The sequence below is a fragment of the Molothrus aeneus genome, chromosome 6, assembly GCF_037042795.1.
Source record: "Molothrus aeneus isolate 106 chromosome 6, BPBGC_Maene_1.0, whole genome shotgun sequence".
Classification (NCBI taxonomy): domain Eukaryota; kingdom Metazoa; phylum Chordata; class Aves; order Passeriformes; family Icteridae; genus Molothrus; species Molothrus aeneus.
Genome location: NC_089651.1, coordinates 60,813,132 through 60,840,466, shown reverse-complemented (window position 1 = coordinate 60,840,466; position 27,335 = coordinate 60,813,132). Strand labels below are relative to the sequence as shown.

At 47.7% G+C, this 27,335-nt stretch overlaps 1 protein-coding gene across 2 annotated transcripts in view; it reads left to right on the top strand.

Annotated features, from left to right (window-relative positions):
- The window catches only part of GNG2 (G protein subunit gamma 2), a 30,174-nt gene extending 6,619 nt beyond the window's left edge, over nucleotides 1-23,555 (top strand). The window contains exons 2-4 of one of the 2 annotated variants that reach the window (XM_066551478.1): nucleotides 17,316-17,383; nucleotides 18,862-18,977; nucleotides 20,417-23,555. In XM_066551478.1, the coding sequence (XP_066407575.1) occupies nucleotides 18,891-18,977; nucleotides 20,417-20,545 (216 nt within the window). In that variant the 5' untranslated portion in view covers nucleotides 17,316-17,383; nucleotides 18,862-18,890 and the 3' untranslated portion in view covers nucleotides 20,546-23,555. Of the gene's footprint in view, nucleotides 1-17,315; nucleotides 17,384-18,520; nucleotides 18,654-18,861; nucleotides 18,978-20,416 lie in introns of those variants that run through there. The other variant, XM_066551477.1, reaches the window with a different exon arrangement.
- The last annotated feature ends 3,780 nt before the right edge of the window (nucleotides 23,556-27,335 follow it).

The following is a 27,335-nucleotide window of genomic DNA, read 5'->3' as shown; positions in this document are numbered from 1 at the left end:
TGACCCTGGGGCAGCTTCAGGTGTTGGGAAAGGCTTTGGGGCCAATTCTTGCTGCATCCCTTGGATTTTGAACCTCCTGGAGACGTGGTGGTGTTTGTGTGGTGCTGGCAGGGCCGGCCCCATCCAAATCCTTTGCATTATTTATCAGCTGATTTAATAGAATTGCTCAGCCTCACGTCCTTGCTCAGGGATTTGTATCCACCTCTGGTGCTTCCCTCACTCCCCACTTAATGCCAGAGCTGGGGGAAACTCTCTCTCCTCCTTCCTCCCTCCACGCTGTGAATAAAAACAGGGAATAAAGGGAATAAAAAGATTATTTTAATGCAGCCAGCCAGGCTTAAGGAGAGGTATAAGCAGCAAATAAGGGAGGCAATGATTATTATTTTTTAAGCCTGAAAATCTAAGCCCTGTGTAAGTGTTTCTGTTAAATGATGGAAAAGTTAGGCTGGTTTGGAATCCATGCTGCTCCCACATCCTGCCTGGAACTGAGATCCCCCCAATGAGCAGCTGCTTCCAGTGACTTCACAGCTCAGGAAAAATAGAGAAACCCACTGAAACACAGATTGCCCAGTAGCAGGTAGGCAGGGAAAGGTGTTTAACCCCGGGGAATGAGAAATACAAGGGAGTGAATGTAGAGGAATGAAGGTAGATGTAATGTAGCTTGTGTATATTGTGTAATGTATAATAATGCATATTGTGTATAATGTGGATTGTGCATTTTAAGCTTCACTATATCTCCCTGGAGGGAGGTGTGTTGTATTGAAAAGTAGCGTGGAAAAACAAAGGTTTTTTTATTTTTGTGTGCGTGTGTAGTTGAAAGAAAAGTGGTATTTAGGTTGTTAGAGAAAAGTGAAAAACAGAGGCAGGGGATGAATAGATAAAATCTTGAAAAATGGGACAGAAAACCAGAAAGTTGGACACAGGAAAAAACCAAATAAAATAAAAGGGGGAATAAAAGCATACTAGCAGAGACACCCCAAAAATAACCCTTTGGGAGTTATGTTAGCTAACAGAGATACAACTCCTTGCAAAAGGAGAAAATACAGGGTATGCAGTAGTTGATGGGAAAAACATGCAAACTATGGAAAAAGAGAAATTAACCTTAAACTAGTAAGCTCAAACTTGTGAATGATATACTTTAAAAAGAGCACATATGGAATATTTAACACAAAAACCGTGGTGCCAAGGCAGTGGTTCCAGAAAGATCAAAGCTCTGGGAGTGGGCACTGGGATAAATGAAAACACCTGAGGGATCCCTGCATGGGGAGGGAGGGGATCCAGCTGTCCTGGGATGCTTCATCCAGCCTTTCCAGCGTTCCTCAGGCTTGGAATTTTTCATCCTTTATTCTTATTTTGCTGTGTGAGTGTAAATTCACCAGTGTGCGCTGAGCTTGTGTCACCCAGAGCTGGGGAAAGCAGCCCTGGGCTCAGCAGGACGGGTTCTCTGCCAGGGCTTTGGGGTTTGGGGCTCTGCAGGGAAGGTGAGGTGCTCTGTGTGGGGGTCAGTGAGAGATGAGGGAGGGTGAGGATGGAGACAGGCCAGGGAACGGGGTGGGAAAGGCTCGGAGGGAGCAGCTGGGGAGGAAAAAGCCAATTTTGCTGTTTTGCAGGAGCAGCGTGGTCAGGGAAAATGTAGGTGGGTCAGGCCTGCAGCAAAGGGAAGCTGCTGAGCACATCCCCCCCTTTTTTTTTTCCTCCTTTTTTTTTTCTCTTTTTATTTCTCCTTTCCCCCCCTTCCTTTTATACCCCTTTTTCCTCTCTCTTTTTCCTCCTTTTATTTCTCATTTCCCCCCTTCCTTTTATACCACTTTTTCCTCTCTTTTCCCTCTTTTTATTTCTCCTTTCCCCATCCATTTATACCCTTCTTTTTCTCTATTTCCTCTTTTTATTTCTCTTTATTTCCCCCTTCCATTTATACCCCTTTTTTTCTCTCTTTCCCTTCTTTTTATTTCTCCCGCCCCCTTCCATTTATACCCATTTTTTCTCTCTTTTTCTTCTTTTTAATTCTCTTTTTTCCTCCTTCCTTTTGTATCATTTTTTCCTCTCTTTTCCCTCTTTTTATTTCTCCTTTCCCCCCTTCCTTTTATACCCTTTTCCCCCCCTCTCTTTTTCCTCCTTTTATTTCTCTTTTTCCCCCTTCCTTTTATACCCTTTTTTCTCTCTCTTTTGCTTCTTTTTATTTCTCTTTTCCCCCTTCCATTTATACCCTTTTTTCCCCCTCTCTTTTTCCTCTTTTTATTTCTCTTTTCCCCCTTTCCATTTATACCCTTTTTTTCTCTCTTTTTCTTCTTTTTAATTCTCTTTTTCCCCCTTCCTTTTATACCCTTTTTTCTCTCTTTTTCTTCTTTTTAATTCTCTTTTTTCTTTCTTCCTTTTATACCCCTTTTTCGTCTATTTTCCCTCTTTTTATTTCTCTTCCCCCCCCTTTAATACCCTTTTTTTTCTATTTTTCCTCTTTTTATTTCTCTTTATTTCCCCCTTCCATTTATACCCTTTTCCCCCTCTCTTTTTATTTCTCTTTTTCCCCCCCTTCCTTTTACACCCTTTTTTCCCCCTCTTTTTATTTCTCTTTATTTTCCCTTTCCTTTTATACCTTTTTTTTCTTCCCCCCTCCCTCAGAAACCTGCTAAACCCTGTTCCATGTGGCCCCTCCACCTGCCCGTTGAGCTGTGGCCCTCAGCAGATGCTTCACTCATTCACTGCTCTCAGGGATGTGAAACCTGAAATTATCACAGCCCCAAGACAACTGCGATAATTTTGGGGGATTTGGTGTTTTTTTTACTCCACAACCCATACCTAAAACACACCAAAACGCCCCAAAACTATCCCAGAACTCCCATCTTGTGGTGCAGGCACTACTGGATGCTGTGGATGCTGTGAAAAGCCTGGATCAGAAATGCTGCTGCTGCTGCCCCAGTTCTGCCACGCTGGCCATGCCCTCCTCTCCTCATTCCCGGGCAGGACCCAGGTGTACACCCTGCCTCCAAAAACAGGGCCAGCTTTAGCCTGGAATGCAGCAGGGCACAGGGGAGAGAGAGGCAGGCAGCAGCGGGGCAGGGAGTTAAATTTAATTGGGATAATATGGGTCAGAGCAGCAGCACCAACAACCTACTTCTGCCAGCCCGCCCAAATAACCTGGTTTGAGCTCTGCCACGGCTCCAGCCCTGCCCAGGGCCCCCCACACATCCCTGTGTGCATCCCTGTGTCCATCCCTGCCTGCATCAGCTCCCCAACACGTCCCTGTGTGCATCAGTCTGGGTTTGGAAAGCCAGGTGTCTGCTAAGGAAGGCAGCAGCCTCCCCTGAAATGGAGAATGTGAACCCCCTCCCTCTGAATTGTTATAATTTTGAAATTAAGGGGCTCTCAGGCAAAGATATGGGAGTGGGAATAACAGCTCCTTATTAGGAAAATTAAAAATACAAATGCAATAGTACAAAAACAGAAAACAAATCACTGCCCGAGTCAGAATAGGACCTGTCATGCTGTGGGTCAGGGTGGTGGCAGCAGTGCCATTCCATGGTGGCTCAGCCCTCCTGCAGGATAGGAATAGCAGTTCTTTATTAGGAAAATTAAAAGTACAAATGCAATAGTACAAACAAAAAAAACCACCACTGCCAGAGCCAGCCCATGCCCTGTCCCCTGTGTGTCAGGGGGTGGCACAGCCCGATCCCATGGGGGCTCAGCCCTCCTGCAGTGCCAGCTGTGGCTCTGCTGGAGCAGGGATCCTGCACAAGGGGGGAGTTTTCCTCTGCAGCTCCAGGGCTGCTGGAGATGGGCCTGGGCTCCCTCTGGCCATGCAGGGCAGCAGAAGCTGCTCCTCTGGGAATGCACTGGGCAAAGGCTGCTGGGCTGTCCCAAAGCTCAGATTGGATCCAGGTAGGAATGCTTGGCTCCTCCCCTGGGCGCAGCATCTCCCCATGGGATGATGGGATTGGATCAGCCCTGCAGGGACACTCAGTGGCCATGGACAGCAGATAATTAATAATTAATGGCCAATGAACAGCAGAGATCTCCTGGAGGGAGGATGGGCTGTGGGAGAGATAAAGAAAAAACTGCCCCATGAACAGCAGAGAACTGCCCCAGCTCTGACAGATGGGGATGGAGCACACACCCCCATTTCCAGCCTAAGACAGCATCCCTGACCACATCCTGCTCACATCCCTGCCCAGATCTTGTCCACATCCCTGCCTGCATCAGTTCCTGCATCCTTGCCTGCATCCCTGCCCACATCCTTGTGTCCCTGTCTACACCTCGTTCTCCATCCCTGCTCACATCCCCCTCAGCTTGGAGAACCCCTCTCACAGCCTCAGCTTTGCCAGGCTGTGAAATGTCAGAGCCAGCACAAGCCACAGTAAATTCTTTTTCAAAATGATGGATTGTGGAAATACAGAATGCACTGGGGGAATTATTTTTTCCCTTTTTTTGCCCCCCTTTTTTTCCTCCTTTTTCGCTTTTTTTCCTCTCTTATTCCTCTTTTTATTTCTCTTTTCCTTCCTTCCTTTTATACCCTTTTTTCCTCTCCTTTTCATCTTTTTTCCTCCTCAGAAACCTCCTCATTCCATGTGGCCCCTCCACCTGCCCATTGGGCTGTGGCCCTCAGCAGATGCTTTACTCACATCATGGCTCTCTCAGGCCCAAGATAATGGGGTTTTACCCCACAACCCACACCTAAAACACACCAAATCCTCCAAAATTATCCCAGAACCTCCCATCTCCATGTGGTGCAGCCACTATTGGAGTAGGTCTGAAGGCAGCAGCTGTGAAAAACCTGGGGGAAAAAAAAAAATGGAATCCTTGAATCGTTTGGGTTGGAGGAGACCTTGAAATCATTCATTCCCACCCCCTGCCATGGACAGGGACAATTCCCACTATCCCAGGTTGCTCCAAACCCTGTCCAACACTTCCAAGGATGGAAGGAAAATTAATACCAAAAAAAAAAAAAAAAGGTAAAAAAAAATTTCCCAGCCTTGTTCTTTCCACGACAAGGATGGGAAGAGAAATACCAGGCAGGAGCCCTGGGAATTCTGTCTACACTCTCAGCTGGGCTGTGACCTGTTTGCTGTATTTGAAGCTTGAAATAGAGCCTTATGAGTAATGTGGTTCAGGTGCTTATCACCAATTAATTAATTCTTTTGCACGGTGGATACCTAATTAAAGCAGTCTCAGGTAATTCCTGAGGGGAGGGGGCTCAAATTAATGGGGCTGCTTAACGGGGTTGTTTCTGTGCTGATGTCACTTGTTGGGTGATTCCCAGAGGCTGGAAAGGGTCATTGGGCTCCCTGTGAGTGTTACTTAAAATAAAATTCTAATAAAGGTTTGATGGGGGTGAAATCATCGGGGGATGATTTCTCATCACGAGGATTTCTGCAGCCCAAGGCTTTGCCTGCTGCAGGAGGGATTTTTGGGGGAAAATTATGAGGCTATAGCAAAAAAAAAAAAAAAAAAAAAAAAAGAGATTTGGGGTTTATTTGAGCTGAAAATTGATTTGCAGAGGGGTGGGCCCAGCAGTGTGGAAAAATCCACATTTTCCTCCCCATTTTCTGTAGTCACATAGAGGATGCCCTTAAAATAGGATCTTTTAACCAAATCAGGGATTGGGAAATCATGGAATCATTTAGGTTGGAGGAGATCCCTGAGATCATGGAGTCAAACCATTCCCCAGCCTTGAATTTGGGGTGATTTGCAGGAATGCATGCTGCAGAAAATTCCTTTTCAAAGTTCTGGATTGTGGAAATACAGAATGCACAGGGGAATTTTTTTCCTTTTTTTCACTCCTTTTTTTCCTCCTTTTTTCCTCTCTTTTTCCCTTTTTAATTCTCTTTTTTCCCCTTCCCTTTATACTCTTTTTCTTCTCCTTTTCCTTTTTTTCCTCTCTTTTTCCCTTTTTTTTTCCTCTTTTCCACCCGTTCCAAGGTGGATTTGTCCTTTTCCAAATCCTTTTGGAAATGTGATGCTGGGAGAAACAACTCCATTTGCAGCTCTCCCTCCATCTTCCCTTCCCTTTCAATCCTCATTTCCCATCTTCCCATGAAGATCCTTATCTTCACCCTGGCCAGTACTTAAGAGCAGGATGTTAAAAAACTGAAACCCATGGCTGGATATGTTAATTAACATGAAATAATAGCTCTTGCCTGCTTCCCTTAATTAAAGGTCAGGAGTTCAGGGCTGGATGAGCAGATAAGGAAGAAATTCCTGACTGGGAGGGTGGTGAGGCCCTGGCACAGAATGCCCAGAGAAGCTGTGGATTCCCAATCCCTGGAAAAGTTCAGTGCCAGGCTGGATGAGCAGCCTGGGATGGTGGAAGGGGGTTGGAGTGGGGTGAGCTTGAAGGCTGGAATGGGATGAGCTTGAAGGTTGGGATGGGGTGAGCTTGAAGGCTGGAATGGGGTGAGCTTGAAGGTTGGAATGGGATGAGCTTGAAGGCTGGGATGGGATCAGCTTGAAGGCTGGGATGGGATCAGCTTGAAGGTTGGGATGGGGTGAGCTTGAAGGTTGGGATGGGATGAGCTTGGGGGCTGGAATGGGATGAGCCTGAAGGTTGGAATGGGGTGAGCTTGAAGGTTGGGATGGGATGAACTTGAAGGTTGGGATGGGATGAGCTTGGGGGCTGGAATGGGGTGAGCTTGAAGGTTGGAATGGGGTGAGCTTGAAGGTTGGGATGGGATGAACTTGAAGGTTGGGATGGGATGAGCTTGGGGGCTGGAATGGGATGAGCCTGAAGGTTGGAATGGGATGAGCTTGAAGGCTGGGATGGGATGAGCTTGGGGGCTGGAATGGGATGAGCTTGAAGGTTGGGATGGGATGAGCTTGGGGGCTGGAGTTGGATGAGCTTGAAGGTTACAGTGGGATGAGCTTGAAGGCTGGAATGGGATCAGCTTGAAGGCTGGGATTGGATGAGCTTGGGGGCTGGGATGGGGTGAGCTTGAAGGCTGGGATGGGGTGAGCTTGGGGGCTGGGATGGGGTGAGCTTGAAGGCTGGAGTGGGGTGAGCTTGGGGGCTGGAATGGGATGATCTTGGGGGCTGGAATGGGGTGAGCTTGAAGGTTGGGATGGGATGAGCTTGAAGGCTGGAATGGGGTGAGCTTGAAGGTTGGGATGGGATGAGCTTGGGGGCTGGAATGGGATGAGCCTGAAGGTTGGAATGGGGTGAGCTTGAAGGCTGGAATGGGGTGAACTTGAAGGTTGGGATGGGATGAACTTGAAGGTTGGGATGGGATGAGCTTGGGGGCTGGGATGGGGTGAGCTTGAAGGCTGGAATGGGGTGAGCTTGGGGGCTGGAATGGGATGATCTTGGGGGCTGGAATGGGGTGAGCTTTAAGGTTGGGATGGGATGAGCTTTAAGGTTTCTTCCAACCCAGAGCACTCTGGGATTCTGTGATCTGTGTGCTGGAGATACTCTGAGCCATCCATGGATTTTGGGGAATTTCTCAAGCTCTGTGTTCTCCTCCCCTCCCCTCCTGTGCTGCAGCAGCCTCCAGTCTCCTGGTGACCTCCGGGTGTTTTTAACATTTTATTAACACTTAAAAACCCAACCCAACCCCCCAAAAAACCTCATTAAACCTTAAGGCATTTTCATTTTCACTCAAGTGCGGCCTGACAGGGCTGAGCCCTGGTGGGGAGCACGGGGTTGGGGCTGGAGGCGGTGTGACAGGATGTGTGCCCTACTGGGGTGTCACAGCATGTGACAGCCTGGCCCCTTCCCTTCTGAGTCACAGCAGGAGGAGATGACAGCCTTCCTCCCCATATTTGGACATCCTAATTCCCTGGTATTTGGGCATTCTTATTCCTCAGGATCTGCACATCCTTATTCCCCAAAATCTGGACATTCTTATTCCTCAGTATTTGGGCATCCTTATTCCTCAGTATTTGGGCATTTTATTTTCCAGCATCCTTATTCCCTGGCATTTGGGCATCCATATTCCTCAGGATCTGGGAATCCTTATTCCTCAGTATTTGGATATCCTTATTCCTCAGTATTTGGGCATTTTATTTTCCAGTATCTGGGCATCTTTATTTTCCAGTATCTGGACATCCTTATCATTCAGTATTTGAACATTCTCATTCCTCAAAATTTGGATATCCTTGTTCCCAAGTATTTGGACATCCTCATTTCCCAAATATCTGGGAATTTGTATTTCCCTCTGTATAAACTTTCTTATCCCTCAGTATCTGGGCATCCTTATTCCCTGATATTTGGGCAGCCCTGAATTCTCCAATATTTGGCCATTCTTATTCCCTGGTATTTGGTCAACCTTGCTCTCCAGTATTTGAGTATTCTTATTTCTCAGTATTTAGACATCCTTATTCCTCAGAATTTGGGCATTTTTGTTCCCCAAGTATCTGGGAATTTTTTTTTTCCTTTTTATGGGCATCCTTATTCCCCAGGATTTGGGTGTCCATGTTCCCCAGTATTTGGACACCCTAATTCCTCAGTATCTGGGCATCCTTATTCCTCAATATTTCAGCATTTTTATTCCCAAGTAGGTGGGAATTCTTTATTCCCTCTTTATGGGCATCTTTATTCCTCAGTCTTTGAGCATCATTATTCCCCAGGCATCTGGAAATTCCTTATTTCCCCTTTATGTGGACATTTGTATTCCTTGGTATTTGGGCATCCTTGAATTCCCCAGTAGTTGGGCATTGCTCAATATTTGGGCATCCTTGTTCCCTGGTATTTGGGCATGTTATTCCATTTTATCTCTCAGAATTTGGGCATCCTTGTTCCCTGGTATTTGGGCATGTTATTCCATTTTATTCCTCAGAATTTGGCTATCCTCGTTCCCTGGTATTTGGGCATGTTATTCCATTTTATCCCTCAGAATTTGGGCATCCTTGTTCCATGGTATTTGGCCATCCTTGTTCCCTGGTATTTGGGCATGTTATTCCATTTTATCCCTCAGAATTTGGGCATCCTTGTTCCCTCGTATTTGGTGAAGGTGAGGGAACACCCAGAGCCTGATCTGCTCCCACCACTGGGATTATCCCTTGTGCACCAGCACTTTTTCCCAGGATTTTCCCCCAAATAACAACCTTAGAGCAGCCTGGGGGTTTGCTCAACTACCAGTGCATTCCCTAGTGGCTTTCCCATGGCTCTGGACCCTTTTTCCAACCCTGGAGCAGGTCTGTGCTCCCTCCTTGTGGCACTGGGATGGAAAGAGCCAAAACCTTGTAGGAACAGTGGCAGGAGGGACCAGAGCTGCTGGCATTTTTTCTTTGAAAAAATATTGTTCACCTGAACAATATTTTTTCAAAGAAAAACCCACAAAAGCCCCAAAAAAACATAAAAAAGGAAGTTGAGGTTGGTTCCTGTTTATTCAGTTTGAGCCTTCAGTTAGGGCCTGAGAGAAAACAAAAGCAGCTGAGGTTCCCCTGCACGTGATGCCCACGGGGCAGGGTCTGCTCCAGGGAGAGGGGACACAGCAGGAATGTGAGGCTGGAGCCTCCTGACTCCAGCTGAGCTTCCCACAAGGTGAGTGAAGGGCACATCCCATCTCTGACAGAGCCAATCCCAGTGCTGAGCTCTTCCTTTAAAGCAGAAATCAGGGAAGAGCAAAATGTGCTATTGCCTTGCCTGGATAATTCCCATCCTTGGAAATGCTCGGGGAGAGCTGGGGGTGCTCACCTGGAGAAGGGAAGGATCCAGGGAAACCTCAGAGCCCCTTCAGGGCCTGAAGGAACCCTCTAAAGAAGGACAGATTTTTATAGGGCCTGGAATGACAGCAAAAAGGGTTTTAATCTTAGAGAGGGTTGGTTCAGGCTCAGATTTAAGGAAGAATTTTTTAATGGGAGGGTGGGCAGGCCCTGGCACAGGGTGCCCAGAGCAGCTGTGGCTGCCCCTGGATCCCTGGCAGTGCCCAAGTCCAGGCTGGACAGGGCTTGGAGCAACCTGGGATGGTGGAAGGGATCCCTGTGAATGACAGGGGGTGGAACAGGATGAGCTTTAAGGTCCTTTCTATGCCAAGCAATTCTGGGATCAGTACTTGGGGCTGAACCAGGTGCCCATCCCAGCTCTCCTGTCTGGGTTTGCCAGGAGGGAAGGGATGCTGCCAAAGGGATAAGGAAGCTGTTGCCATGGAAACAGGCTTGGTTTTTCCACTCCCTTGTCTTTTAATTCATTTATTTATTTATCTGCCAGCAACATCTCTGACCTGCAAGCTGCTTCCCAGGGATTTAAACACCAGATTGGACCTCTGGGATAAAAAAATGGCTGGGAAAGGGAATAAAATCCCTGTGGAGAGGGGCTGGGAGCTGGGGCTGGAACCAGCACTCAGGATTAAGGTTTTCTTTGCCCCATGAAACAAATCAAGCTCAGATAATTTTCTTTCCTTAAGGAAAGAGTGAAACATGTGGAATTTGGGTGTATTAAGTCTCTTTTCCCAGCCAGATCTGTAACTCCTGTTGGGATTGGTGGGACTATCCCATCTCCCACCCTCTGGAAAACGTGGCTCTGCTATTTTCTATTTTGCCTGTTGTATTTTTATACTATTCTGGATATATTTAGCAATTTTTTTTTCAGCTGAGCCACCTATTTTTAGCCATGGCTTTTAGCAAAAGCCACAAGATGCCTGGCAAAGGCATCCAGCCCCTCACGAGGGATTCCCACGCTCCAGCCAGACAGTGACCCTATTCCCAGTTATCCCTTCTGGATGCTGCATCCTGGCTCATTTTGCGGAGGAAAAGGCAGTTTTTGGGAGATCCTGCTTGTTTCAGTGGGGATGCAGCGAGCTGGGCTGGGCTCAGCTCTTGGGAAGCACGGGGACAGGGAGAAATCCCAGAGTGAATGAGATTTGGGACTAATTTCTCCATTATAATACCCAGCATGGAACCATTTCTGGACCAAAGGCCCTTTTTCTGTCCAAAAAACCCCCTTTTCTGTCCAAAAAAACCCCTTTTCTGTCCAAAAATCCCCCATTTTCTGGTTCAAACCCCCAGATGGGTGATGCCTGCCTGGTAGGAACAACCCAGATCCCTGCTCTCCCCAAAATCCTGGCTGTCCCAGTGGGGTTCACCCACTTTGCTATAAGTGAGTGGAAAATGCATCAGGGATGGAAAATATGATTTTTTTTTTTTTGCAAGAAAGGAGCAGGGAGGCTGCTGCTTTCACCCCAAAAAGGAGCTGGTTTTGGGGTGGGTGATGCTGCTTTCAGTCTTTGTGGTGAGGGAAGGGAGAGGTTTCAGCCTGGCCAGGGTCAGCATTTTCTGTTTCATGCCTGCTTTTCCTTTTGGTTCAGAGGGGAGAGATGGAAAGCAGGGAAAAACCTTGCTGGGAGGTGAAAAAAATCTGGAAAATGGAACCATGGAATCATCCAGGTTGGAAAAGCCCTCTAAGGTCATTCCACCATAAGTTATGGAATGGTTTGGGCTGGAAGGGATCTTAAAGTTCATTTTTTCCATCCCCTGCCATGGGCAGGGACACTTTCTGCTATCCCAGGGTGCTCCAAGCTTCATCCAACCTGGCCTAGGACACTTCCAGGGATGGGAAAATGCCACTTTTTTAAACATTTAGGAGAATTCTAATCTCCACCCACAGGGACCTTGAGCTAAAACCCAACTAAAAGAGGAGCAAAAAACTTCTGGAGGTGGTTCAGCTCTGATTCCACGGGTTTGGAGCTGGAACTGGGGATGGATCCAGCACCAGGCACCCAAATTCCAGGATCCTCTCTGCTCCACAGCCTCTCAGCTCTGTGCAGAGCAGGCAGCAGCTGCTGCTGACGAGGAGCTGGCAAATGAAGCTTAATTATTCCTGCAAGCAGAGCTGGCAGCTCTGGGGTGCCAGAGCCCCACAGGAGCCCAGGCTGGGAGGGAGGAATGGGATGGCAGCTTAGCAGGAGGGCTCAGCATCAAGAAATGCTCCTTTTGCAGTGGCTGCTTTGGCTTGGATGTGCCATTTGGTGTGGAAATTCATCCAGGAATCCAGGGGGGTGGGATGGAGGAGGGCTGGTTGGCCCAGAGCAATGGTGGCTTTTAGCTCAGAGCATTTTCAATCCCAATCTCAGCCCATCAAGCTGCCCCACATCCACATTTGTTGCTCCACATCACAGTTAAGAGGTGAAGATTTTGGTGAAGATTCCTCAGGATTTGGACATCTTTATTCCCTGGAATTTGGGCATCCTCATTCCCCAAAATTTGGACATCCTTATTCCCCAGTATTTGGGCATTTTTGTTCTCCAAGTATCTGGGAATCTTTTTTTCCTTTATATGGGCATCCTTATTCCTCAGGATTTGGATATCCCTGAATTCCCAGGATTTGGGTGTCCATGTTCCCCAGTATTTGGACACCCTAATTCCTCAGAATCTGGGCATTTTATTTTCCAGTATCTGGGCATTCTTATTCCCTGATATTTGGACATCCTTATTCCTCAGTCTTTGGATATCCCTGAATTCCCCAGGATTTGGACACCCTAATTCCTCAGTATTTGGGCATCTTTATTTTCCAGTATTTGGACATCCTTATTCCTAAATATCTGGGCATCCTCATCCTTCAGTATTTGAACATCCTTATTCCTCAAAATTTGGACATCTTTGTTCCCAAGTATTTGGAAATAAGTATCCTTATTTCCTAAATACCTGAGAATCTGTATTTCTCTCTGTATGGGCTTTCTTTATCCCTCAGTATCTGGGCATCCTTATCCTTCAGTATTTGAATGTTCTTATTCAATTCCTCAAAATTTGGACATCTTTGTTCCCAAGTATTTGGGCATTTGTATTTCCCAAATATCTGGGAATTTGTATTTCCCTCTGTATGGGCTTTCTTATCCCTCAGTATCTGGGTATCTTTATTCCCTGGTATTTTGGCAGCCCTGAATTCTCCAATATTTGGCCATTCTTTGGGATATTTTTGGGAAAGCTGGAACGAGCAGACCAAGAGCTGGCACAGCTGCACCAGGGATCAGGGATGTGCCTCGCTGTTTGTTCACCTAAATCCCAATTTTTGGTGCCTCTTCAGGCTGGGTGATGCTGGTGACAGAAAAAAAAAATGTCATTCAAAGGTACCCAAAGCTCTTCATTCAGCAGAGAGCAACAAATGAGGTGGGTTTGGAGCTTAGGGACCAACTAGCAAAAACCAACAGCAAAATTTTCATGTCCAGACATTTATTTCCAGCATCTTTCCTGGAATCCCAGAATGGTTTGGGTTGGAATGGACCTTAAATCCCATCCCAGTGCCACCCCTGCCATGGCAGGGACACCTTCCACTGTCCCAGGTTGCTCCAAGCCCTGTCCAGCCTGGCTTTGGACACAAAGCTCAGCTCAGTGTCAGGCTCAGCTTTTCTGGGAAATCTGTGCCAGGGTCTCACCACCCTCACAGGGAAGAGATTTAAGCCAAGCCAAGCTGTGGAGCATCCTCCTCTCCTCCAACCCCCAGCTCCTCTTTACTCATTGCAGGCAAGCAAGCAAAACCCTGGAAAGTGTCCTCAGCTCCAAGGAAAAATGCCAAAATATTTGAGCATGGCATTTAGAGGGAAGTTTATTTTCCAGGCATTGCATTTCCAGGCAGTGACCTCCCTCCCTGGGCCAGCACAGGGATGGGAACTTCCAGAGGCAGGGCTGGAGATGTGGGGGATGCAGGGAGAATGCCTGACCCCATTTGGGGAATCTGGGAATTCCCAGCCTGCTGGAGTGATGGCAGCACTTGGATACAGGTCACTGAGGAGCTGTGCCAGCATCAGCCCAATTCATCTCCAGGTCCCCTCCATCAGAGCTCAGCTCCTGGCCTTAGGCAGCAAAATTCCTTTGGATTTGAAATTTTTATTTATATTTTTTATTTTATATTTCTACATAAAATAAATTATATCTATATAAATATATTTTATAGCTATATAGCTATAAAATAGATTTTACATACATATAATAATTTTATGCTTTATATTATATATCTATTATCTATTATCTATTATAATTTAATAAATTTGTAATTTTATAAATTATATATTATAATTTTATGTTTTATATTATTTTATATATTATATTATAGATAAATATAAAATATATATTTAATTTTTATATTTTCTTTTTTGTATTTATATTTTCCTTTATTATATTTACATTTACATGTATATTTATATGGTATTTTTATTTTATTAATTAATTTATTTACTTAAATTTTTATTTCCTGGTCTTCCCATTACCACTGGGCTGCTCTCACACCCTTTGCGGTTGTGCTGAGCTTATTTTTATTTTTAAATTTAATTTTTTAAAAAATTTAATTCTATTTTTATTTATTTTTATTTCATTTCCTGGTCTTCCCATTATCACAGGGCTGCTCTCAGACCCTCTGCGGTTGTGCTGAGCTTATTTTTATTTTTAAATTTAATTTTTTTAAAATTTAATTTTATTTTTATTTATTTATATTTCATTTCCTGGTCTTCCCATTATCACAGGGCTGCTCTCACACCCTCTGCGGTTGTGCTGAGCTTATTTTTATTTTTAAATTTAATTTTTTTTAAATTTAATTTTATTTTTATTTATTTATATTTCATTTCCTGGTCTTCCCATTATCACAGGGCTGCTCTCACACCCACTCAGTGCTGTTGTGCTGAGCTTTGCCTGCAATGAGAGGAGTTTTATGGCACTCCCAAGGGAATTCAGGCAGTGCCTTATTTCCCTCACTTAATGGCACGTGTGTGCCTGGATAATGGGATTCCTGCCTTGGAGCCCACAGGTTAATGAGTCCTTCCTCATTATTTTCATGCTAATGATGTTTTACAGGGCCAGGACATGGATGGTGTCTCTTTTGGGCTCTGCACTGTAATCACAGCTCGGGATCTTGCTGGCTTGTTTTGATGTTTGTCTGTAGTGCAGAGGGGCCTTGGGTTATTTACTGTGTGTGGAAAGGGCTGGGCTTGTTCAAAGGGGTGCAAAAAGCTGGAGAGGGACTTTGGACAAGGGATGGAAGAACAGGACACAGGGCATGGCGGGGTTGGGTGGGATTTTGGGAAGGAATATGAGGGTGGGGAGAGGCTGGCACAGGGTGCCCGGAGCAGCTGTGGCTGTCCCTGGATCCCTGGCAGTGCCCAAGGCCAGGCTGGACAGGGCTTGGAGCAGCCTGGGACAGTGGGAGGTGTCCCTGCCATGGCAGAGGTGGGATGAGATGGGATTTAAGGTGCCTTACAACCCAACCCATTCCATCTCTCTGTGATACATCCAATCCAAACAAAAACACCCGTGGAATTTTGGGGTTCCACACCTTCCTGGGGGCGCAGTGGGGTCTCCTCTCTGGGATTTAAGAGCTGCTTTAGTGCTGCAGCAGCTCCACCAGGGCTGTAGTCCAGGGTGGGACATTCACCAGCTCACTTTGAAGTGTCACCTGCTGCTTTTTTTTTTTGTTATTTGTGGTGGAGGAAACACCCCAGGTTTCCCCAGGGGTGGAAATGCTCTAAAACCATCACTGGCCCCAAAATGGTTCTCATTTCTACTTGAAGCACCTGCAGAGTGGCTGAGCCTTGCCCAGGGTGTGGTGGCTCCTGGGAGGCTCCTCTGAGTTGCCCCAAAGTCCCCAACATTGTCCCAACAGGCCAGTGCTCCTCTCAGGAGGGTCCCACCCTTCCCTCACCTTATTTTTGGGGCTGTTTTCCCCATTTCAGTGTCCCTAGGGCTGGCTGTAGTAAGAGCAAGGGAGGGTTTCCTTGCAGCAGGGTTGGATATACGGAATTATTTCAAGGATCAGGGCTGTAACAGCCATACAGATGCCCTCAGCAGCCCTCCCTGCTCCTTGGAAGTCCCTGTTTAGGATTGTGATTCCCTGCCACTGGAGCAGATCCTTCCACAGAATTCACAGAATCACTGGGTTGGGAGAGACCTTCAAGATCATCGGGTCCAACCCAGCCCCAACAGCTCAACCCTGGCCCCCAGTGCCACATCCAGGCTTTGTTAAACACACCCAGGGATGGGGACTCCACCACCTCCCCGGGCAGAACATTCCAGATCTTTATCACCCTTTCTGTAAAAAAACCTTTTTCCTAATATCCAACCTAAATTTCACTTGGTGCAGCTTAAGATCTTGTATGAAAGGGCACAACATGGAATTGTTTAGGCTGGAAAAGCCCTCCACTAACCTGTGTCCCCAAGTGCCACATCCACACACTTTTGGAACCCTTCCAGGGATGACATTTGCTGCCTTGGGAAAGTCTCTGTGGCACCCAACCCAGTTTTTGGTTGAACCTGCTGCTGTGCCAGAACCATGGCACATTCCATGGTGTGGGAAATAGTGAAGGTAAGAAGAGCTTTAGAAAGTTGGGAAAGTAGGTTTTAAAAACAGAAAGAGTGGAGAAATTAGAATTAGTTGTAGTTGTAAAGTTTGAAGGTAGGAAAAAGTTACAATATTATAGTAAGTAAAGTAAATATTAAATAAGGACCTGAAACAATAGCTTGAGTTTTAGGTTTGGTTAAGATAGACTTTAAGACTCTAGAAAAATGTGTTTAGTAAGATAGTAGAAGGTTTTAAGCTTAATAATGGTGTATTGTGCATTGTTAATAGAAGTAAGTTCTATTAAGTAAGAAATATTTCTTACTTAGAAATAAGTAAGTATTGTGTGAAGTATGTGTACCTTTAGTGATTGGTTAGAACAATTGTTTGTAACTTTGGCAATATGCTGTTGGCTAGAAAGTTTTTAAAATGTTCTGTAACAAAGAAATCTTTGGGGCCTGCTGGTAGGACATGAGCTTTTGCTATTTTTCTATTGTCTCAGCTATCTAATGTTGAGAAAATGAGGCTGATGTTGTAATAAAATTCCAAGGAACGTCTCTCACTAGTCTCGTTCTGTTTGTGAAAGAGAAAAAACTTCCCCAACACAAATGGTGCCCTGTGAAGCAAAAGATTCATTTTAGAATCCTTTGCAGACCGTTCAGTCATCAGTGTTGAGAGCCCCAGATTAAAGAAATCGAAAGAAGAGGGAAATCGAAAGAGAGCTGTGCTCTGCTGCTCAAACCCTTCCCCAGCCACCAAAAAACGAGGGGAGAGGTGAGATAAAGAATACATGGGCTGAGCTGAACCTCCAGCCATAGCCTGGGGGAGCAGATCCAGCCTGGAGCTGGGCTGGAGCATTTTGGCAGCGCTCCCCAGGAGATGCTCCTTCTGTGCACCAGACTGTTCAGCCCATGCCCTGGGCTACTTGCCCATGACTGAAACCTCTTCCTGTGCTGAAAACCTCGCTGAATGCAAACAAAAAATGTCCCTGGGGGCTGGGCTTGCACGGCACAGGGCGGGGGGACACACGGAGGGAACCTGGGGATGTGGCACCTGGCGCCTGTGGGGTCCCTGGTGCCAGGAATGATGGTCCCATGCAGCTGAGTTTCATTTTCTGTTCTCTTTATTTAAGGGCAGTGAAGGGCCAAGAGGAGCAGAGCTTCCCTTAGAGGCACAGATCAGCGGAGAGATCGGCTTCTGGTAAAATACAACCCCTCCCTGTGCTCCCCTCCTCATCCTCAAACCTGGCTGGCCCTGGCATGGCTCGTGCTCCAAGCACAGGCACCAGTGCCAGGTTGATTCCTTCTATAAATCCCATAGATTTATGTGGGATCCCATATAAATCCCATAAAACCCCATAAAAATATAATATAATATAATATAATATAATATAATATAATATAATATAATATAATATAATATAATATAATATAATATAATATAATATAATATAATATAATATAATATAATATACATCTCTCTATATTACAAAATATATAATATTATGTACTATTTAATCTAGTTATAATAGAATATAATATATAACATACTATATATTATACATATTATGTATATTATTAATGTAATCTATTTAATCTAATGTAATATCTAATATAATCTAGTATCTCATATATAATATTATATGTATATAATATAATATAATATAATATAATATATATTATATATTATATGTAAGATATTAGATATTGAAAATATATAATTAATTCTAATATATAATTAGAATTATATATTAGAATTATATATAGAATATAGAACATAATATGTTCTATATTGTATATATAAATATATTAATATTCTATATTAACATAATATGTTAATATAGAATTAACATATTATGTTATATATATAATACAATATATATATTATATTAGGATTAATTATATATTTTTTAATATTTTGTATATATATTTGTGTATATATTTTTATTTTTTTTAAATAATCCCATGAAAAGCCCATTTTGAAGCTGGCAGGCTGCCCCAGTCAGGCAGGAGCACTGCTGGAAAACCCTTGCTGCTGCAAGAGCTGGATGCTGGGATTCTGCTGCCTCTGCCAGAGCTCACTGCTGGTAGAAGGTGCTGGAAAAACATCCGGGATCCAGCCTGGAGTGACCTTAATGGGCATCCCCCTCCTGCCTGGGGTAGAAATCTCCAGAAACAGGAAACTCCAGCATCCTGTTTAGCATCTTAATGTGCAAATTGGCAGCAGGGACAAAGGCAGGGAGGCCAAGGGACACTGGACACACACTGGGCACCGGCAGGGGCTGGAGGATGGGCAGGGAATGAGCCTGGCACAGAAATCCTGTTCCCTGGGGTTTTGTTGCTGTCAGAGGCTGTCATGGAACAGCAAACAGCAAAGCACAGCTCAGCTGGGCTCCTGCTGCTGCAGGCTGGGCTCTGGACAGTCCCAGTGCCACCCCAGCTCTGGGGACGCCACTGGCAGCGTGTCCTGGGTTGGCATTTCCCATCCTCACCCCCTCATTTTGATGGCTTTAACCCTCCACACATGCAACCCCAGCCCATCCTTTCGGGGCTGGCATATATAATATGACATATATTTTATATATATATATATATTTTTTTTTTAAATCCCATGAAAACCCCATTTTGGAGCTGGCAGGAGTAGCCCAGCAGCTGATCCTGGTGTGTTCCTGCCCACAGCCCATCCCGGGAGCTCTCCTGGCCTGCCCATGGCTAGCAACAACACTGCTAGCATAGCACAGGCCCGCAAGCTGGTGGAGCAGCTGAAGATGGAGGCCAACATCGACAGGATAAAGGTAGGGATTCTTGGGAGATGCCTCTGGGAAGGCTGGGAGGTGGTGGCTGCTGCCCAAAGCTGGTGGAGGGAGATGGGATGTGGAGCCAGGTGGTGTTTGTAGGGGATGCTCTTGTTTGAAGTAGACCATTCAGTCATCAGTGTTAAGAGCCCCAGATTAAGGAAATCGAAAGAAGAGGGAAATTGAAAGAGAGCTGTGCTCTGCTGCTCAAACCCTTCCCCAGCCACCAAAAAAAGAGGGGAGAGGTGAGATAAACGACAGGCTGAGCCCTGGGGGAGCAGATCCAGCCAGGAGGCAGTGGGAGATGGGATCGTAGAATCTGAGAATGGTTTGGGTTGGAGGAGACCTTAAAGCCCTTTTTGTTCCAACCCCCTGCCAGGGACACCTTCCACCACCCCAGGTTGCTCCAAGCCCCATCCAGCCAGCACTCCCAGGGGTGAGAGGCAGCTGGAAGCATCACCTGGAGCCCTGTGGGGTGGTGGGAAGGAGTGACTGTCCCCAAGGCATCTCAGCTCCTTGCTAAGAGCTTAAATCCAGAGAGAGAAGTGCTCCAGGGCTGGGATGAGCTCTGGTGGCTCAGGAGCTGCTGCCATGTCTGATATAAAGAGCGAGGCTGGTGGGTGAGGGCAGGAAATGCTGCTGTGGATGTTCCTGCCAAGGGATGCGTGGGAGAGCCAGCAGGGATGCTGAAGTCAGTCCTTGTCAGGTGAAGGATGGGATTGGGGGAAGGCTGGGAATGGGAATTCAGGCTGACAGAACAGCTCAGAGCCCAGAGGTGAAGAACCAGCCCCTGCAGGAACGTGCTGCTGTATTTGTCAGTCAGGTTCTCATCTCAGATCTGATATTCCCTGCTCAGGGATGCTGCCAGCCTGGTGGCACCTCTCCAGGTGGGACGTCCCCAGCACAGCCATGTCACAGACATCTTTTATGAAAAATCCTTTCCTTAGGATTTTTCCTCCTCAAAAGCTGAGAGGCCTCAGGAGCAAAATGTAAACAATGATTATCTCCTGCTGTGGAATGCAACAGGTGCATCTTTGATTGGCCCATGTTGGATGTTTCTAATTAATGGCCAATCACAGCCCAGCTGGCTCAGACAGAGAGCCCGAGACAGAGCCTTTGTTATCATTCTTTCCTATTCTATTCTTAGCCAGCCTTCTGAGGAAATCCTTTCTTCTATTCTTTTAGTATAGTTTTAATGTAATATATATCATAAAACAATAAATCAAGCCTTCTGAAACATGGAGTCAGATCCTCATCTCTTCCCTCAGCCTGAGACCCCTGTGAACACGGTCACACAGCCTGTCCCTAACCCAGGGCTCCTCCTTTTGCAGGTGTCCAAAGGGTTCCCTGCCCAGGGATGCTGCCAGCCTGGTGGCACCTCTCCAGGTGGGATGTCCCCAGCACAGCCTGTCCCTGACCCAGGGCTCTTCCTTTTGCAGGTGTCCAAAGCAGCAGCAGACCTGATGGCGTACTGTGAAGCCCACGCCAAGGAGGACCCTCTATTGACCCCTGTCCCGGCCTCAGAAAACCCCTTTAGAGAGAAGAAGTTCTTCTGTGTGATCCTGTAAACCCAGGAGGAGCCTGACGGGCACTCAGGCCACCCTGAACACTGATGTAGAGTTTTTAGGAATGGGGACGACCTGCTGGTCCGCTGAATTTAAACAAAAATAAGTAAAAAACACGGCCTGGAAGCTACAGAGATGTGCATGTTTAAAGAACCTGGCCACCTTTGGGGGAATCAGATGATCTGCATTGCAAGGCAAAAGATCTGAAGTCTGTAGAGTTGTCTAGAAAGAGAAAAACAAAACAAAAAAAAACCCATGTAAAGAATAAATCTGTGTCACTTTTCTGCTCACAAAATTGTTCGATTGTTCCATATTTAAAGCACCAGAGCTGTGCTGAGCAAAGTTAACTGCTAAGGATGTGTATAACCTTCTTGGAATGGTATTGTTGGTTTCTTTCCGAGCTAATATTTTTGATTTAAGTTGTCAGATATATAGCAGACAGGTTAGGTGGCTGTGCTGTTACTCAATGTTTGGTCTTGTGCTTTTTCATTTCTGGCCGTAGCATAGCGGGGGGGGGGGGGTCGAGGGGACACCAGCAGCTCTGTGTCCCCAGCAAACCCCACTTTTTACCATTCTCTCTATGGTTAGCTTTGGTTCTGCAAGTAAAAGTGGTTCCTGTGTTGTGCTTGGTGCTTCCTAGCCCTGTGATGACATTCAGTGGTAGTGCATGAGAGTTTAATTCCGTTCATCCGCTCCAGACTTTTCTTTTCCAGCGTTTGGCACCACGTGCTGGTGGAAGAAGCCGTAGGGAGGGAACAGAGGCGATTCTGAAAGCAAAGAGAGCTCCTGAGATGCCTTAGACGTGCCTGAAATGCCTCCTGCCACAGGGCAGGTGCCAGCCCGGGTGCAGGGCGAGCCAGAAATCCAAAAATCAAAGTCGACCACTTCTTTCCGGGTCTTTCCTTTCTCCTACACCTCTGTGCCTCTGCTCTCCTCGCTTGGTCCTGCTCTTTTCCCAGTTCCTGGTAGCACTTCCTTCCCTTGGGGCTGGTCTGGAATGTTGCTGGGATGCTGCTCAGTGGTGGGATGCTGCTTCTCCATGGAATACTGCTCCATGGTGGGATTCTGCTCCATGGTGGAATGCTACTTCAAAATGGGATGCTGCTCCTCCATGGAATGTTGCTCCATGGTGGGATACAGCCCCGTAGTGGAATGCTGCTCCTCCATGGGATGCTGCTCCTCTATGGGATGCTGTCCCACCATGGGATGCTGTCCCACCATAGGATGCTGTCCCACCATGGGATGCTGCTCCTCCATGGGATGCTGTCCCACCATGGGATGCTGTCCCACCATGGGATGCTGTCCCACCATAGGATGCTGTCCCACCATGGGATGCTGCTCCTCCATGGGATGCTGCTCCTCCATGGGATGCTGCTCCTCCATGGAATGTTGCTCCTCCATGGGATGCTGTCCCACCATGGGATGCTGCTCCTCCATGGGATGCTGCTCCTCCATGGGATGCTGTCCTACATTGGGATGTTCCTGCCCCTTCCTGCCCCCACCTCCCCTCCTATTCCTGCTGTCCCCTCCCCACGTTGGGATGGGCCAGGGGAGCAGCCCTGGGAGCCGTGGGGCCGCCCCTTCCCGGAGGTGCCTGATTCCCTGTTTACACACAGCCTGGGCTCCTGCCAGGCTGGGCAGTTATTTCCAGGTCTGCTTCATCTGCTCCCAGCTCTCTGGGGACACATGCCACCTTTCTGGGCTCCTCCTCGGGTCCATGCTTCTGTGGATGTGGCTTGTCTCTCCTTTCTGCTGCTAAACACCTCCTGGCTTTTCCCTGCTCATCTGTCCTCCTGGGAAACTTTGGGAACCATCCCTTTGGGAACCATCCCTTTGGGAACCATCCCTTTGGGAACCATCACTTTGGGAATCATAATGTGGGGATTTATGTACAAAATGAGCTGGGGGGTCACAAAGGGGTTTAGGGGCCTGTGGTGACCCTGCTGAAGCAGTTCTGAATCAGGTGTGAGCTTTTAAAAATTCCTATGGATCTGGGAGGGGAAAAGTCTTTAGGTACCTTTTGGTAACTCTTTCTAGCCCGTTTAAAAAAAAGTGCTTTTTTGGTTTTTCTACCTTTTCATACTCTTTTTCTAGTTCTTCTATGGAGAAGGCCAGTTCTTCTCACACTGGACTCCAAACTTTTGGCACCTGGGAATGTTTGTAAGCCACAAGTAGCCTAGATGGTCCCAGCCCCCCCTAATTCCCCCAATTTTGATCTTTTTACTACAGCTCCCGGAGCTTTAGGATGAAGGGTGGATGAAGTGGTTTGCTCTGCAGCTGGTTTCACTCTTGGTGTTACCAGGCAGAGATGTAAAAAACCCATCCTGAGTTTTGTCTTTTCTTCTGAATCTGATTAATTGTCACAGAGAGTGAAGTGCAGCCGGTCTGACCCGGGGCTCCCACCCCACCCTTTCTCAAACACTGTCACAAAAGTGGTTTGTAATAATTTTTTAATGACTTGCCTATTTTACAACTCGAATTCTTAATACCTAAGACAACAAAATAAACCTGCATGAATATGGGGAAGCGGGGAGGGGGAGATTTTGAATTAACCCAAACTATTCATTGAAGGTGTTTTACGTTGCTGGGCTTGATTTTCTGTTGGTTGTGGTGTTGCCATTGGTGTGCTGCCAGGTACTTCACCCCAGTATTTCTATTTACACAGATCTGCCTTTGTTAGTCAAGCAGAGATCTCCTGCCAAGGTTGTTTCCCCTCCTCACAACAAAAATCCCACCCATCCCTCCATCCCCATGCTGGATTTCCAGCCTGGCCTCAAACGACATTCCACTACCCCCAGGCTTTTAAAAAAAAAAAAATATCTGGAGTACTGGAAAAAGGACTTTTATTGTCTGCAAAGGTTGCTGGTGGCAATTCTGTCCATGGGTTGTCACCCTGCCAGCAGCAGGATTTGGGGAGGGGGTGGCTGTAGGCGAAAGCCAGTCGTGGTGTAGCGCATCCCCATCCCACATGGTCTGTGTACTCGTTGGAAATAAACTTTTGGATTTGTTTCAAGCCTTTGGAGATGCTGCTCTGTGCCTGTCGAGCTCTGGGGAGGTGGGATCCCATCCTGGTTGTGGTTGGATGCAGTTCCCAAGGGGTTCTCCCTGTCAGGGAGGGTTTAGCAGGAGTTTTGGGCCTGAGGTTTCAGCAGCCCCACAGGATGGGGCAGGTCAGGGGAGAACAGGCTTGTTCAGGGTGGGACATTGCTCCTTGAAATTGAGAGACACCTAAAATCCCCAATTTCATTGCCCATCCCTTGTCCCCTCTCTTTCCTCCTTCTCCCAGCCCTGGCACTCAGCACAGGAGCAAATCCAGAGGAGGCCATGGAGCTGCTCCAGGGGTTGGAGAATGCTCTGGGAGAGCTGGGGGTGCTCACCTGGAGAAGGGAAGGATCCAGGGAGAGCTCAGAGCCCCTTCCAGGGCCTGAAGAAACTTTCTAAAGAAGGACAGATTTTTATAGGGCCTGGAGGGACAGCAAAAAGGGTTTTAATCTTAAAGAGGGTTGGTTCAGGCTCAGATATAAGAAAGAATTTTTTAATGGGAGGATGGGGAGGATCTGACACAGGGTGCCCAGAGCAGCTGTGGCTGCCCCTGGATCCCTGGAAGTGCCCAAGGCCAGGTTGGATGGGGTTTGGAGCAGCCTGGGACAGTGGAAGGTGTCCCTGTGAATAGCAGGGGGTGGAACTGGATGATTTTTAGGGTCCTTTCCAACCCAAACCATTCCAGGCTTCTGTGATTCCATCATTCTTACTCTGGACTACCAAAACACTTCCTGATCACAGAACCAAACATACTCTGCTCCTGCTAAATTCCTCACATCCTGAATTTCCCCTCCAGTTTCACAGGACCCTCAGGGGTGAGGGTTTGCCCACACATTTTGAGGCTGCTTGGCCTCAGCTCATTCCTGGGGTCTGCTTTGGAGCTGCTCTGGTGGACACAGAAAAGGATGGGGGGGCTGGGAGTTGCTTGGAAAAACTGGAATATGAGCACAGATCTGTGCTGGGCTTGGTGCTGGTGCTTTTATTTCAGAACCTGCAGTGATACCTTGTTCCTCACCACAGGAATGAGCTGAGGCCAAGCAGCCTTAAAAAGTGTCAGCAAAAGTGTCCAGCAGTCCCAGGCTGCTCCAAGCCAGGTGTCACCATAGATTCTGAAATAAAAGCACCAGCACCAAGCCCAGCACAGATCTGTGCTCATATTGCAGTTTTTCCAAGCACCTCCCAGGCCCCCCCATCCTTTTCTGTGTCCACCAGAGCAGCTTCAAAGCAGAACCCCAGGAATGAGCTGAGGCCAAGCAGCCTCAAAATGTGTGGGCAAACACTCACCCCTGAGGGTCCTGTGAAACTGGAGGGGAAATTCAGGATGTGGGGAATTTGGCAGGAGCAGAGTATGTGATCAGGAGGTGTTTTGGTAGTTCAGAGTAAGAATCATGGAATCACAGAACCTAGAATGGTTTGGGTCAGAAGGGACCTCAAAAATCATCCAGTTTCACCCCCTGCCATTCACAGGGACACCTTCCACTATCCCAGGCTGCTCCAAGCAAGGTGTCACCATAGATTCTGAAGTAAAACCACCAGCACTGAGCCCAGCACGAATCTATGCTGATATTCCAGTTTTTCCAAGCACCTCCCAGCCTCTCCATCCTTTTCTGTGTCCATCACAGCAGCTCCAAAGCAAAATGGTGTCGCTGGGGAGGAAGGAGCCAAGTCTGTCCTGGCCTGCCAGGCAGCTCAGCTGTTCCATGGCTCCCTGGCTCCCCTCCAGCTCCAACACTCTTTCCCTTCCATCCTCACATCCAGCATTTGGCTCTGGAGCAGCATCTGCCAAGCAGGAGGAGGTGAGGAGCTTCCATGGAGAGCGTGGGCGAGGCGCTGCTCTGTGCACAGGCCGCAGCCAGGCCCGGCTCCCTAATGAGAATAAACCCATCTGCACTAATTGCATTCATTAGCTGCAGCGGGGAGAGGAGAGGCACAACTCAGCTCCTGGGGATGCATTTGTGCTCCTGCAGGAAGGGTTGGAGCCACCAGGGAACGGGGGGAAGGGCTGCTCTGAGGGTGGGGAAGGCAGGAGGGGTGGAGAGCGGGGGTGTCACTGCCTGCATGATTGTCACTCTTGGTGGCACGGACAGTGTGTGACACTTGTGTGGCTGAGGGCACTGTGAGCCCAAGCTCCTTTTCTTCATGCTGGGGGTGTTGTGCCTGTCCTGCTGGCTTCAGTGTCACTGCTTGTCACTCTTGGTGGCATAGACAAGCCACATTCGTGTGGGTGAGGACACCATGGGCCCGAGCTCCTTTTCTCCATGCTGGAGTTGTGCCTGTCCTGCTGGCTTGAATGTCACTGCTTGTCACTTTTGGTGGCACGGATTTGTGTGGCTGAGGGCACCATGGGGATGAGCCCGAGCTCCTTTTCTCCATGCTGGGGTTGTTGTCTGTGTCGTGCTGGCTTCAATGTCACTGCGTGTCACTCTTGGTGGCACGGACAAGCCACACTCAGGTGGCTGAGGGCACTGTGGGGATGGGCCCAAGCTCCTTTTCTCCATGCTGGGGTTGTTGTGCCCGTCCTGCTGGCTTCAATGTCACTGCTTGTCACTTTTGGTGGCATGGATTTGTGTGGCTGAGGGCACCATGGGGATGAGGCCAAGCTCCTTTTCTCCATGCTGGGGTTGTTGTCCCTGTCCTGCTGGCTTCAATGTCACTGCGTGTCACTCTTGGTGGCATGGACTCATGTGGCTGAGGGCACCGTGAGGACAAACCTGAGCTCCTTTTGTCCATGTTGCGGTTGCTGTGCCTGTCCTGCTGGCTTCAATGTCACTGCTTGTCGCTCTTGGTGGCATGGACAGTGTGTGACTGAGGGCACTGTGGGGATGGGCCTGAGCTCTTTTTCTCCATGCTGGAGTTCTTGTGCCTGTCCTGCTGGCTTCAATGTCACTGCTTGTCACTCTTGGTGGCATGGACTCATGTGGTTGAGAGCACCATGGGGATAGGCCCGAGCTCCTTTTCTCCATGCTGGGGTTGTTGTCCCTGTCCTGATGGCTTCAATGTCACTGCTGGCTCCAGCTGTGGGGTGGGAGAGGGACACTCCCTCAGGAACTGCAGCCACAGGACAAGAGCTAAGGGAAAGAGTGGAAGTTTAGGTTGGATATGTGGAATTCTTGGCTGGGAGGGTGGTGGCACAGGGTGCTCTGAGAAGACCCAGGCTGCTCCTGGATCCCAAGGCCAGGTTGGACAGGGCTTGGAGCACCCTGGGACAGTGGAAGGTGTCCCTGCCATGGCAGGAATGGAACTGGATGGGTTTTATTGTCCCTTCCGACCCAAACCATTCTGAAATTCTGGAATTCCAGAAAACCTGAAGGAGGCTGAGGTGCCAGGGAGCCCCTGACACCACTCCAGGAAGGAGCTGGAGGAGATCCAGTGGATGGGAGGGGCATGTCCTGAAGGGAGAGGGAGGCAGAGCCCCCTGGATCCCGCTGAGGCCATGGCGGGGGCTGGCTCTTCCCGCTGCCATCCTGCAGCCGGTGCCAGCTGGGAAGGGAAGGGCTGGCACGGAGGAAATGTCAGGATGAATATTGCAGTGGCTCGTCACGCTGTCACCGCCTGGCTGCCTGCAAAGTGCCACCCCAGCCACGCGGGGGGGGGGGGCGGGACGGGACAGGGGTATGGGGGCGGCCTCGCTCCCAGCCAGAGCTCATTCCTTCCTTCTCCAGGGAAAAAAACTTCAACTGGAACCTTCCCAGTGCTGCCCAGTTCAGATCTCATGGTTCCCAGTACAGTGCAATGCTCCCAGTACTCCCCA